This window comes from Venturia canescens, chromosome 10, assembly GCF_019457755.1.
Source record: "Venturia canescens isolate UGA chromosome 10, ASM1945775v1, whole genome shotgun sequence".
In the NCBI taxonomy this organism is placed as follows: domain Eukaryota; kingdom Metazoa; phylum Arthropoda; class Insecta; order Hymenoptera; family Ichneumonidae; genus Venturia; species Venturia canescens.
Window position 1 is genome coordinate 2,301,421 of NC_057430.1, and position 15,459 is coordinate 2,316,879.

General features: G+C 38.0%; 2 protein-coding genes across 2 annotated transcripts in view; one reads left to right on the top strand and one right to left on the bottom strand.

Moving 5' to 3' along the window:
- The window catches only part of LOC122416707 (dynein axonemal intermediate chain 7 homolog), a 546,010-nt gene that overhangs the window by 390,694 nt on the left and 139,857 nt on the right, over positions 1 to 15,459 (bottom strand). The gene's annotated exons all lie outside the window — the stretch shown is intronic.
- On the top strand, positions 3,003 to 4,286 carry LOC122417457 (uncharacterized). Its single transcript, XM_043430972.1, has 5 exons — positions 3,003 to 3,037; positions 3,278 to 3,417; positions 3,505 to 3,687; positions 3,902 to 4,062; positions 4,155 to 4,286. Exons 1-4 carry the CDS (start codon positions 3,003 to 3,005, stop codon positions 3,994 to 3,996), a joined length of 453 nt encoding a protein of 150 aa, XP_043286907.1. The 3' UTR covers positions 3,997 to 4,062; positions 4,155 to 4,286.

Genomic DNA, 15,459 nt, shown 5'->3' on the forward strand with positions numbered 1-15,459 from the left:
TTGAAATAAATTTCCAAATTCATCATGCAACAATTCAAGTCAATATCTATGTATGTACATTTCCCAAAGATTTTTTCAAACCTGAGTTTATAAACAAGCAATCATGAAAACTTTTTGTTATGAGATTTCCAATTTATTGAAATCAATATAAGGAAATAGAAATACGAATGTCACTCGAATTGTCTAGACAATGAATATAAATTGATATGGATACACTGTAAAAGCTAAGGAGATGGGAAAAAGGGCCCGGTGAATACAGCCAAACTAAATGAAAGAAAATATGACAACAATACATTGGATTAGATACGTTTCCGTGACCAAAGATTTCCAAAATTTATGTAAATTCATTTACATACAACCACGCATATTTTTTCTTTAATGTAATTACACAACATTAAAATTCCTGTTTGGCGAAATAACGTTTGAGAAGTTATAATGAGCGAACGTTTTTTTTCTCATTAATCCTTTCTTAAAAAAGACATTTCGATATATCGAAATCTGAAGCCTCTATTCGTTGCCATGGTTTTGTTTATTCGTTGCCATGCAGGCTTGCGACGTATCGTCGGTCGTTACCATGGTCGTTGCCATGGTCATGGTTTTGTTTATTCGTTGCCATGAACATCGTCAGTTGCCGCCAAGCACGCGAAGAAAGTGGTGGAATCAAGAAAAGACAAAATGACGACATCAACGACTAAAGAATTTACGGCGACGACAGAAGAATTCACAAGCAATGAAGAAATGGATGAATTCATCGCGGGAGACGAAACCATGTAAGTACCACTACAAATATTTTTAAAAAATAACAGACGACGAGGACGAAGACGACGATGAGGACAATGACGACGAGGACGACGAAGATGACGAAGACGACGAAGACGACGACGATGACGATAACGACGAAGACGACGATGAGGATGAAGATGACGAAGACGATGAGGACGAAGACGACGATGAGGACAATGACGACGAGGACGACGAAGATGACGACGAAGACGAAGACGACGACGATGACGATAAAGACGAAGACGACGACGATGACGATAACGACGAAGACGATGACGAGGACGAGGATGACGAAGACGACGATGAGGATGAAGATGACGAAGACGATGAGGACGAAGACGACGATGAGGACAATGACGACGAGGACGACGAAGATGACGACGAAGACGAAGACGACGACGATGACGATAAAGTCGAAGACGACGACGATGACGATAAAGACGAAGACGACGACGATGACGATAACGACGAAGACGATGACGAGGACGAGGATGACGAAGACGACGAGGACGATGACGATGACGATGACGACGATGACGAGGACGAGGATGACGAAGACGACGAGAACGATGACGATGACGATGACGACGAAGACGACGACGAGGACGAGGATGACGAAGACGACGACGAGGACGAGGATGACGAAGACGACGACGAGGACGAGGATGATGATGATGACGAAGACGACGACGAGGACGAGGATGACGAAGATGACGATGAGGACGACGAGGACGACGAAGACGACGAAGACGACGAAGACGACGATGACGATGACGACGAAGACAACGACGAGGACAAGGATGACGAAGACGACGAAGACGACGTGGACGACTAGGACGACGAAGATGACGAAGACGACGAAGACGACGACGATGACGATGACGACGAAGACGACGAAGACGACGACGATGACGATGACGACGAAGACGACGAAGATGACGACGAAGACGACGACGATGACGACGAAGACGACGAAGATGACGACGAAGACGAAGACGACGACGATGACGATAAAGACGAAGACGACGACGATGACGATAAAGACGAAGACGACGACGATGACGATAACGACGAAGACGATGACGAGGACGAGGATGACGAAGACGACGAGAACGATGACGATGACGATGACGACGAAGACGACGACGAGGACGAGGATGACGAAGACGACGACGAGGACGAGGATGATGAAGACGACGAAGACGACGAAGACGACGAGGACGACGAGGACGACGACGATGATGATGACGAAGACGACGACGAGGACGAGGATGACGAAGATGACGATGAGGACGACGAGGACGACGAAGACGACGAAGACGACGATGACGATGACGACGAAGACAACGACGAGGACAAGGATGACGAAGACGACGAAGACGACGTGGACGACTAGGACGACGAAGACGACGACGAGGACGAGGATGACGAAGACGACGAGGACGAAGACGACGATGAGGACAATGACGACGAGGACGACGAAGATGACGAAGACGACGACGATGACGAAGATGACGAAGACGACGACGATGACGATAACGACGAGGACGAAGACGACGATGAGGACAATGACGACGAGGACGACGAAGATGACGAAGACGACGACGATGACGATAACGACGATGACGATAACGACGATGACGATAACGACGATGACGATAACGACGATGACGATAACGACGAAGACGACGACGAGGACGAGGACGACGAAGATGACGAAGACGACGACGACGAAGACAACGACGAGGACAAGGATGACGAAGACGACGAAGACGACGAGGACGACTAGGACGACGAAGATGACGAAGACGACGAAGACGACGACGATGACGAAGACGACGAGGACGACCAGGACGACGAGGACGACGACGAGGACACGTGGACGTGGACGAGAGTGACGGAAATGATGACGCAGACGAGGACAACGATGACGAGGATAATGACGATGACAACGAGGACACATGGACGTGGACGAGAGTGACGGGGATAACGATGACGACGAGGACAACTAGAATGACAATGACGATGAGAACGTATAAATATTTATTATAATTCCGAATTATAATTAGAAATAATATTAATAATTAATTACTCTTCCGTTAAATTTTTTCAGCTACTTCACTGGATATATTGATAGTATTGAAGGCTCTAAACTGGTTGGCAAAGGTGTTAAGAAAGTTTTATACAAGTTCGTGGTGAACAACGGCAAAGGGAGGAAAATGCGGGTATTAATGTGGGAAGAGGTAACGAAAAAGTACGAAGCTTCATTGCGTTGCAGAGATGTAAGTGTTTAGTATACCATTATAAAATATTACTAAAAAATTAAATAAACTATATATGATAATCAAATAGTGGTATTTTGAATAATCATGAATGTGCATAGTAAAGAAAATAGATTCTCAATGGATAATAACAATTCATATAATAATTTTCAGATAATAAGAATTTGGAACGGATAAGCTTTAGCGGTGAATCCGAATTTCGCCAACGCAAGCGACGACGTTATTGCCGTAGAACTGTCGGTGCAACGTAGTACACGAGTAGATATCATGGGCCAATTCAAAACGGAAGAACAGCAATGTTACACAAGAGTTTTATTAAGGAATTCCACTGCCGACTCCAATCAACTTATTGGTAAGAATTCAAAATGATTGTTATTTTGATAATAATACAATAATAAAATTTGTTTTGTAAAATGATTGTTGAATATTTATGTTTCAGTTGTCGAGGGTTTCATTAAAGTTCCATTTTTCACGTCAACCACTGGAAATTCCATCTACGGAATGGGGGCGATTACAGATGGACAGTATAAATTGCGTGTTCATATTGCCCAATACAGCGATATCGAAAGCCTCGGCATAGGAGCGCACATAGAAGTGAGAGGCGAAATAAGAAAGGATAAATGTAAATATAAATATTTTTCATATAGTTTTGAATAACCATAACGTTCAATAGAAATATTCATACTTCATGGTTTTTTCTCATTTGGAAGTCTTTTTTTTTTATCTTTTTATCAATCAAAATGATTATGATAGACATTGTACAGTCCAAATTGCTATAAAAATATTGTTTTATTTTAGATAAAATAGTAATCACATAATTATTTTTGCTTTTTCAGTCGGTTCACCGTATCTGCAAGCGAAAGACATGGGTCAAATTATCATCGTTGATTCGGAAATAATGAGCGATGCTGAATTACGAAATGGTTTTTGATCGATACCACAAAAAAGATCCCATAATGTACCGGAAGAGGACGATGGAAACCAGAAAAACGAAAAGGTTTGCAAAAATGTTTATAAAATCATAATTTGATATCAACTACAACACTTGATAGACTTTTTTTATTATATATGAATTTTTATTTTTTTCAGAAAATCAAGAGTCATTGATGGAGCATATCCTTTTGTCGTTATCACGAACTGAAGAAGTGGAATCAAGTGGCCAGCCGTTCAGTCAATGATCATAAATATATAACGATAGATATTAATAATTTTAAATGCCATATGCACGTGACCATTTTCATGTATATATAATTTATAAATAAAAATGAATTTTCGAATCCTTAATATTATTGAAATAAATTAAGAATTGGTCTTTTAATTATTTCCGTCGGATTGTGTTTCATTAATTTTTTAAAAATGTTATTTATAGACATTTGTCTAAATAAAATATGATTTAACAAAGTGTGAATTTTTTTAATGAAAAATAAAATATATTAATTTTGACGACAATAACGAAGACGGGGACAATAAGTTTAACGAGAATGACAAGATCAATGACAAGTACGAAAACATCGACGACAACGACGACGATGACGATAAGGACGACGACGATTAGGATGATGACAACGAGAGTGACAACTACGACGAAGAAAATGATTTCGACGACGATGACTACTACAACGAGGCTCGGACGACGATTGTGAGCTATTCTCGATATTCATCTTCCAGTAACATGTCAGTTCAACTTCAGATTATTTGTCATAACCAATGCACTGAGTGAATAGTGTGATCGTTTATTCGACGTTATTTCGAAGTGAATATTCTGTGATAAGGAAGTGAGAACACAAGAAGCGGTTTATCGAATTAATATAAAAACCAAAATCATCGAAATATAAAATGTCTAATCGAAGCTGGGCCAAACCGGTTAAGCAGTAATGAAAATACGTAAGTTTTTCGTGAAACGATAGGTTACTCTTCGTCAAACTTCTTCGTCTAACAAATCAATGACCTAGATGAATGATAAATGACATAGATAAAAGACAATTACAAACGAAAAATAAAGATTTCCTACCCGATTGAAACCGAGATTCTATAGAAAGAGAAAAGTTAAGAAAGATCACAAGACCCAGACCGTAATAACATCGAAATTAAATGATATAAGTTTTAAATTATTGTAGAACATTAATCAATATTGTAGAACATAACATTTTAATTGTGATATTGCAATATTGCAAGTCATTGATATACCGAATATTTTATTTATTTGAATTCAAAAAATGCCAAAACGTCGAATCCAAAGAACAGTTGCAGAAGAAGAAGAATTCCAACAATTAAGAAAGGAAAAAAGAAATGATAACCAGCGACGTCGACGTGCAGAAGCACGTAATGTGGTACATCGAAGCAACACCACAGCTTTAGATGGAAATACGTCACATGCATCCACAAGTGCCACTACTAGAGAACCTAGATTGAGACCTCGCATAATCGAATTGCCATCCACATACACGATTAATATTGATTGTGATATAAGATGTCAACGATCTACTCACCAAAATCAAGGATCTGAACTACAATATGATCCTGCAGAAGGGAGGAATATCAGTGAGCATTATATTGGAGTAATGAACGTACTATGCTCAAATTGCAAAGCTAAACATTTCGCACAAGAAAGAGTTGCTAATAAACTCTCTTTCAATGATTGTTGTAGTCATGGAGAAGTGTCAACTGAAACTCTCCCAAATCCTCCGACATTTTTAAAAAAATTATTTAATGGTACTCATGAAGAAAGTAAACACTTTTTCCAACGTATTCGATGTTACAATAATTCGTTTTCATTCGCATCATTTAATGCTAATTTAGTAAATTTTAATAACAGACGATCAGGACCTTATTGTTTCAAGATCCATGGGCAAATTTATTATCAAATAAATACCTCATTATATCCTAATGCAAACGAGAACCCGACTTACGGTCAACTCTTCATTGTAGATCAAAACGAAGCTATTCAATTTCGTAGTGAAGAGAATTCAGAATTGAAACCAGAAATAATGAAAGCTCTCGATACATTTTTCCGTGAAAATAATGTATTTGCTCAATCGTATCAAATGATGAATGAAGAACTTCAAAATCAACAGCGATCGTTGAATAGTGACAATGAACCTGAAATAAGTCTATTATTCACGTTGAAACCAGGATTAGATCGAAATCGATATAATTTCCAACGAACAAATGAAGTAGCTGCAGTGTTCTCCACAACTGCAGATGGAGAGATTCCAGAGTCTTACGTCACAATACGTAATATCAATACGAAAACTTTGCAATTTGTTAGCACAATGGATCCCAATGTCGAACCATGGATTTATCCATTATTTTATCCATATGGTACCAGAGGTTGGCATAGCGAGATCCCTTGCATTAAAAGAAAGCGTCGAGTGACACGTGCAGCGTATATTAAATTCAGAATGGCTATCAGAGATGATTTCAATATATTTTTATTGGGACGTCGGTTATTTCAACAATGGATTGTTGACAGTTATGTTAAAATAGAAAAGGATAGAATTCAATATTGCAAAAATAACCAAACACGCTTACGTGCTGAATCATACCAAGGACTAATTGATCATTTACAGAAAAAAGCTGACACAATGGGCAATCAAGTTGGTAAAATCGTGATTCTTCCATCTACATTTACAGGATCACCCCGAAATATGTTACAGTTATATCAAGATGCTATGGCAATTGTTCGCAAATATGGTAAGCCTGATCTTTTCATAACCATGACGTGTAATCCGAAATGGCGTGAAATTCAAGAAAATCTTTTAGCTGGACAATGTCCCTCAGATAGACCAGATATTGTTGCGCGTGTTTTTAATATAAAAAAAGATTATTTGGTTGACTTGATAGTGAAAAAAAATTTTTTTGGAGTTCCTGCAGCTTATGTATACGTTATTGAATTTCAAAAACGTGGATTGCCACACATGCATTTATTAGTTACGTTAAAGCATAATTTTAAAATAACGACTGCAGAAGTTGTCAATAAGTATATATCAGCTGAAATCCCAGATCAAACAGAAAATATTAGTTTGCATAACATAGTAATGAAACATATGATTCACGGTCCATGTGGTAGTTGGTGTTTAGTTAACGATAAGTGTTCAAAAAATTACCCCAAACATTTTAAAGAAGAAACAACATTGGATGAAAATGGTTATCCTTATTACCGTCGTAGAGAAACTGGCACAAAATATTCACGTCATGATGGGTACGTCGTTGATAATTCTAATGTCGTACCTCACAATCCAGTTTTATTAGAATTACTAAATTGTCACATAAATGTTGAGATTGTGTCGAGCATAAAATCTGTGAAATATTTATATAAATACATATATAAAGGACATGATGCAGCCGCAATTATTGTTAGTGAATCTGCAGACGATCAAACTATTGAACACGATGAAATTCGTGATTACATCGAAACACGATATGTTGGCCCTGTGGAAGCTTGCTGGAGAATCTTAAGTAAACCACTGCATGATAAAAGTCATTCAATAATGCGTTTACCAATTCATTTACAAAATCAACAGAATGTTACAATCCATGATGAACTTGATAATGACGATGCGATTAGAATCGCGTTAGAAAAACAGACTATGTTGATGGACTATTTTTCATTAAATGCCCGAGATGAACAAGCAAAACAATACATGTACAGTGAAATTCCATCTCATTATGTCTTTAAAAAAGACAAAGATACTAATATTTACCATTGGGTATCACGTCAAGCTCAATTCAACGTTATTGGGCGAATATATTCAGTTAGTCCAACGCAAACGGAGTTATTTCATCTTCGATTATTGTTACTAAATATTAAAGGCGCAACAAGTTTTGATAAACTCAAAACAGTTAATGGAGTAGTTCATGACACTTATGTAGCTACATGTTTAGCACTAGGTCTCATCGATGATGATGATGAATGGAAAAGAGCAATGCATGAAGCAGAGATATGGATGATGCCAATACAGTTGCGTAGATTATTTGTACGCATTCTGATCCATTGCCAACCAGCTCATCCAGAAGATCTCTGGGAAGAATTTAAAGATGGATTGTCTCAGGATTTTGCAAGGAACTTTGGAGTACTTGAAGCCAACAAAAAAGCATACATACAGATAAATACAATGCTCATGACTGAAGGTTCAAGCCTTGATATGTTTCCGAGCATGCAACAAATTTCAGAAATAGAAACTGATGACGATGATATACTTCCGCAACAGCATCAAGAAATAGGTGAACAGCAATATGCGAGTTTAAATAATAAACAAAAAGAAATTGTAGATATTATTATTAACGCTGTAATGAATGATAATAGATCAAAAAATTGCCACAATTGTTTTTACATCGATGGTCCGGGTGGGTCAGGCAAAACATTTATTTACACAACGATTTGTCATTTGCTGAAAAGTAAAGGCAAACGCGTGTGCACTATGGCGTTTACTGGCATAGCCGCAACCTTACTGCCACAGGGGAAAACTGTACATAAAACCTTTGGAATGCCTGTACCACTTTTTGATAATTCTACATCAAACATTAAAGCTCAATCAAAGGAAAGTGAATACATTAAGAAAATTGATATTTTCATTTGGGATGAGGCACCCATGGCTCCAAAGTATGCATTAGAATTAATTGATCGAACTCTTCGCGATATAATGAATACCAATGTATTATTTGGAGGAAAAATAATTATTCTTGGTGGGGATTTCAGACAATTACTCCCGATCAAAATACAAGCGACTAGAAGTGAAATGGTAAATTTATCTATTAAATTCAGTACATTATGGAAATTTTTTTACAAATTTACATTGACACAGAATATGCGGACCTTAGCAGAAGAAACAGAATTCGCAAAATTTGTACTTGACATTGGTGATGGAAAATTGAATGATGAAAATAATAACGTGATGATTCCAGAAATATGCATGGCACCTGCAGACTCTGATATCGTTGAAGATATCTATGGAAACTTGGTTAGAGAGAAGCAATATGAACAAATAGCAAAAACTGCAATACTGTCGGCGAGAAATATTGATGTCGAAGAAATAAATAAACGTATTGTTCAGCTTTTTGATTGTACATTAGAACGAATATACACAAGTGTAGACAGTATTGAAAACTGTGATAATGGTGACATTAACGAAGCTTTATCGCCAGAGTATTTAAACACCTTAAATCCAACAAATTTACCACCACATCAACTACGCTTGAGATCGAATTGTATCGTAATGTTGATCCGAAATCTAAGTATTAATGAAGGATTATGTAATGGTACAAGGCTTCAGATTTTAGAATTAGGTAATCATTTATTGCATTGTCAAATTTTAACCGGTGATAAAGCAGGTCAAATCGTATTTCTGAATCGTGTAACACTCTACTGTGAAGATGTTTACCCATTTGCATTTAAAAGAAGACAATTTCCAATCAAATTAGCATTTGCAATGACAATAAACAAATCGCAGGGTCAAACATTTGATAGAATTGGGATTGATTTAAGAAAAAATGTTTTTAACCATGGTCAATTATACGTCGCGTTTTCACGAGTACGTTCTTGGAGTTCACTTAAAATATACTTAGGTAATCAGAGACATGATAGGAATGTAAAAAATTTTGTATACACAGAATTATACGATACTGTAAATAATTAAATAATATATTTAATGACAACCTATTCAATGTTGCAAATCATCATTTTAATAATATTTTTTTACAGTACTGGAAACGGAAATTGTTGCCATATTAAAATATTTTGTTGTTTTAATCAAAAACCTGAAACGAAACTCTGTTCAAATGACAAAACAATTTGTTACGTCCATAAAATATTTTAATATTTCAAAAATTTTTTTAATATTTATAGTTTAATATATTTTTAATAAAATAAATAATTTTCTTTCAGATATCAACAGTAATAATTAAAGCGGGCGCGTAGCGCCCGCGTTGTTGCTAGTATTATTATTATTCAACACTATATAATTAGTCACGTCATTAATAATATCGATTCCTTCCACTTAACAATAACCATTATTATTTTTTTACACTCTGCACGCAACAGCACTCTGGGGATCATAACCTTAAACGTCAACATGAAGTGAAATCTCGCAAATGTGCTATTTTTGTATATTTTACGATTCTTGCACAAAACAACTGTAATTTCTGAGAAACGTCTGTTTTTTTCTTTTATTCACTCAGTTATTAACTGTACTTTTTTTTACAATCACAGCTAGTTGTACACTGACACTCGCCTTTCGATCGAAATTATGTCTGCTGTTAGGCCCGCTACACACGGTCAATAATATTGCACAGTAATATTGCATAATAAGTTTATATGGTGTGTAGTGCGCTATAAATTTAAGATAGCTCAAACTTCTGTTCAATGATTGCGCAATGTTTTGTTGTGCCCGTACATCGCACTCCTAAAATAAAGAGTATATAAATTGCATCGACGGCGAAATATCGACGTTCCCGAACGAGCGTATCGACCCTCGATGTCATCACCGAAACTTCGAGAAAGAATATCACGCCATATTGTCGCGAGAGGGGAAAAAACCCCCAAATCTATAAATTTACCAACTAACCAAAATTCGACAGTCTTTGACGAGAATCGTAGCGATTGGTCTCGAGGCAATAAAACCTCGAATTTGTAACTTCTTAAATAAACTTATTGTTAACTTGTTGTAAAAGTATCGAGTTGGAGTTCAGCTCTTTTGGCCTAAATCCCTTAAATACTCGTCCTTGATAACTCGTCCCTTCGCGACGGTCTTCGCGGACACAACAGTTTCAATACTACATCTACACATTCAATAATATTGTACAATCACCTATATTGCGCAATATTATTGACCGTATGTAGCAGGCCTTACCGTGCTACGTCTTTTTATTTAAAAGTCTGCTGTACTGCCGTGCTACGTTCTGAAGTTGTTGTCAGATTTCCAATCATCAACAACCAATTTCAACAACCAATCATAACATCTGTAAATGGATGTCGTCAGATTCAACCAATCAGAAACTCGAGAGCATCAAAGTGCCTTTGTTGGTGTTGTAAATACAGACACATAAATTCTAGAATGTGTTGGTAACTTTTGCATAATCTTGAGCCCGTGCAAAGTTTTTTCTCAGCAATTACGCCACCGATCATGCTGATTGTGGGTGGAATCGAAAGAGAATTTATTAATTAATCTTCAGTTCAATTTTCAAAGCCTCAGATGACTCAGTAGTTTCGTAATTGAACAAAATGGCATGCCAATTTTACCCCCACCACCGCGAATATTTTTATTCACCGAAAAGATAATCTCGGCGAGCTCGGGCCAGCAGACGACAGGGCTGTCAATGTACTTGTCCCAAGACTCTACCGAGTCTCTTGATATGGCAAATTAATTCCATCGCTATGGAATCGATTACCTGAAGATTTGAAGAGTGATAGTGTAGTTCAGTCTTATAAATATTGTCACGATCATTTTAATCCACCGTGGATGTCGACTCATATTGATGCTCTAGGACCAATACGTCGAGAGTGTGAAAAATGTTGGATCATGGAACAACTAGTGAATATTTATGCAGTTTATTGTATACAAAATCCGCGTGAAATGACAGCGGAAGAACTCCTCATTATATCACCATCAACGTTCAAGAAATATTTCAGTGACTTTACGGATGTTTTGTGGGAGCGTTTTCCATATTACTACAAATCTGACGTTGAAATTCAATCGTTGCGTCGATGCCATGATCATTGGAATACGGCTTCGATGGAAGATCACATTGATGCTCCGGCCCCTCTACGAAAAAATTGTAGAAAATGTCGGGAGAGTGATACGCATGAGGTGGAGAGGGAATAATCGTCAAAGTTCTAGAGAAATCGAGAGCAACGTCGTCAGTCAGCTGCTGCATTAGTTCGAGAGCAGACGAGAAAAAAAAGCACTCTTCAAAAATGGAGTTTACATCTCTGAACAAAGTTGTCACGCTGGAAAACAACATACCAACGAAGAAGCTGATTGAACTTGACGTCGGGACTGATCATCCAATTCATCATATTCGATCGGTGAAAACGAAATTTGGAAAACGATACATCGCTAATATCGGAGACCAATTCATGGTGTTTCTACCGGGGAGACTTGCCGAGGCTTTCGACCAAGACGAGGGCGAATTCGAAAAGCTGTTGGAGGCGGCTAAGGCGAGAGAACTCTACATGGAAACGTTTGCCGACAAGTGGAGTAAAATTTTGTTCAAACATATTCCAAAATCTTTGTAAAAAAAAAAGCATCGATGTGAAATATCAGAGTGGAGGAGCAGGAGGAGAGTTTATAATCAAAATATGGGAAAAAGTATCATCGTAACAAAAATGTTTTGTTTATTTGAAAATCCCTCGTTCATACAATGCTAGATATACATACTTCTGAGCAATTTCACATTCGTATTCGCACAATTGTATTTCGAATTCTGATTGTTGTGATGATGGTGAGGACAATCGAGGCGACTTTTCGACAACTTCTGCAACGATGGACAGTCCAGAGTCTACATATCGATAATTTCCGATGACAGATCCAAGAAATTCTTCAGCCACAAAGACTTTTCGCTCCCTTTCACGTATATAGCACGAGCTCGTTGTAAGATTGTTTGAATGATTATTTTCGCTGTTGTGTATGGTAGACCCTTATAGTCCCATGAAGTCCTGTGGACATTTCGTTCCAACCATTTGTTTGTTATTTTATATCGACCGGATAGCGCGTCCCAAGTACATGGTGATTTGAAGAACAGCGTTAGAGGTTTATAAATTTTGTCGTTGGCTCGAATAATTGATATTTCTTTCGGGATAAATTCATTGCGTGAGCCCTTAAAACCCTGGAGATCAACGATAAAGTCCATCTCGACTGACGATTAGTAAAATCATCACCATGACTTTATACCAATTTTTTCACGCCACCACTCACAGGATTGTATTCAACGATGCGATCGTATAGAATGAGACAGTATGCGCATGTTTGAGCAGGAATATTTGTGCTTGTTTCAAATTCAAGACGCACATCAACAGGTCCCGACTTGAGAGAATCGTTCTGCTTCGAGCAGTCAACCACAATGAGAGGAGCATATTTGAGAAAATCCGTTTTGGTAAGCCATGGTTCGGCCTCATTATTATAGTATATCGGTTGAAAATTTGTATACATATCGTATAGTACTGAATAATGATTTTGCTGTATATTCAAATTCATGTTACCATAGGAATAACATTGTGAATTTAAGTATAATTTTACATCGGTAACATTGCAATGATCAAAATTGCTCGCATTTTGCCTTTTAACACTCTTTCGTCCTGTTTGGAATGCCAGGATCACATATCGAGGTTTTTCCAGCTGCGTGGATGTCTTGACAGACCACACGTGTTTCGATGTCGCTGGTAACATTATATATTCATACAATTCCCACGTACGAAAACTCATTAGAGTTGGAGTATCTTTGGCGATGAATTTCAACAGTTGAATTTTCCGTTTATCTGCCACGGTGACGTATGGAACGAGCCATTCAATTTTTCATAGTGTCATTTTATAATCTTCAGCGGCTGCTTGAACTATTGCATTATCATCGGAAAGTGATGTAGTCAAGATCAATTCGTGTTTTGCATTCACCACCACTTTTCGATAATCTTCAGCAAATCCCAGCAGCATGCTCAGTGGTATGCATACGTCTAAGTTGCCTGCTGCGTCCACAATCGGTTTCGTCTCATCGGCATCGACCCAACCAGTGTTCTCAAGCATTGTACTTCTCGCCGACGAATGAGATGTATATCCTTTGATGAGAGATGTGATTCCCACATTTTTATTACGATCGATTTCAACTGCGTTAAGTTCCTAACGCACCTCCTCGAATAAATGACAAATGGCATTGTTGACGAGGCTCGTTGCAGCTAACGCTGTACCATCCGCCTTTGTCAGTTTACCGCAAATGTGAATTGAACTTTTGCTCGGTAAAATTGATGAATCTTGATGTTGGATTGAAATACGTTTTTCATCACCATTGTTGTATGTTGACGATGCGTATGGTTGATGAGCATGAACCTCATAATGTATGATGGATTCGTCAAACATGACGGGTGTCTGGATGTTTATGATTTCTTCCTCCATCGCAAGCAGCAAATGCACAACATATAATTTCTCACACGGCAACTCCACGAATTTTGAGACCCAAACTCTTTATTAGTAGAAGGTTTTAAGGTGTTAACGCTTTCAGCGTCGTTCGACGACTGGTTTCGTGATCCCATGTTGGCTTATTAATATTGCTAATACGGTGATTGTAAATTATCCCCATCGAGATTTTATCAAGAGACTCGGCAGAGTCTCGGGACAAGTACATTGACAGCCCTGTCGTCTGCTGGCCTGAGGCTCTCGCCGAGATCAAGAGACTCGGTAGAGTCTCGGGACAAGTACATTGACAGCCCTGTCGTCTGCTGGCCTGAGGCTCTCGCCGAGACTATACTTTCTCTGAATAAAACGATTCGCGGTGGTGGGGGTAAAATTCGCTTGTGATTTTCTTAAATTACAAAACTCATGAGTTATGTACGGCTTTGAAAATTGAACTTATAGCTAATTAAGAAGTTCTCTGTCGAATGAACCCAAAATCAGCATGATCAGTGTCGTAATTTCTGAGAAAAAACTTTGCACGGGCTTAAGATTATGCAAAAGTTACTAACACATTCAGGATTTGACGTATCTGTATACGCGTACTCCAACCGCTACAAACATAGGCCCCTTGGCCCCCATGATCACCAATCCCTGGTGAGAGAAATTTTGCTGCAACCAATGAAGGGTGAGAGAATTTTTGGGCCAATGACATTCAATAAAAAGAGCAAGGAAGTTTGGCGGAAAGCTGAGGAGCTCGAGAGCTCGAAATCACTAATCACTCGAAAGTCACCAGCCGAAGTTTCACGTCGTGTTGACGTTTGGGGTTATGATGTTAGGAAGTGCGTGCGGGAAAATAAAAATAATTTTCGCGTCATCTAACAAAGTGTATACTAATATTTATTTTGTTAAAACTTATGGTATACTAAACCGGTATAAAAGCGGCCGCGTAAATGTAGACTGTGATCTGTGTGTGAAAATGAAAAATATAAAAAAATGCGCGATGCTTATGTCAACGAAACTTATCAATATTTCATCATCTCGTTCGACTGGAAATAAGTGTCAACTGAGATAATCTTTCAATTAAACCAGAGTGCGCGGAATATTTTCAAGTGTAAATATATCGTCGGTTGCGTGATTATATATCATGTGTAATAATGTAGGTTATATATGCGAGTTCCCTTTGATAGCTGTGTCGTAACGAACCGGCCGGGGTTTGGCGTTACGTAGTGCGGGACAAATGTAACAAACGTTCGCACAGTTAGTGAATAATAATATAAATAAGGCAAATCAGTTTATCA

What these genes read in the sequence shown, in the direction of transcription:
- LOC122417457 (XM_043430972.1), top strand. Translation starts at nt 3,003, where the DNA reads ATGCGGGTATTAATGTGGGAAGAGGTAACGAAAAA. An exon ending in TGGGAAGAGGTAACGAAAAA is followed by an intron (nt 3,038 to 3,277) that starts GTACGAAGCTTC and finishes CGCCAACGCAAG; the next exon opens with CGACGACGTTATTGCCGTAG. An exon ending in CGAAATAAGAAAGGATAAAT is followed by an intron (nt 3,688 to 3,901) that starts GTAAATATAAAT and finishes TTGCTTTTTCAG; the next exon opens with TCGGTTCACCGTATCTGCAA.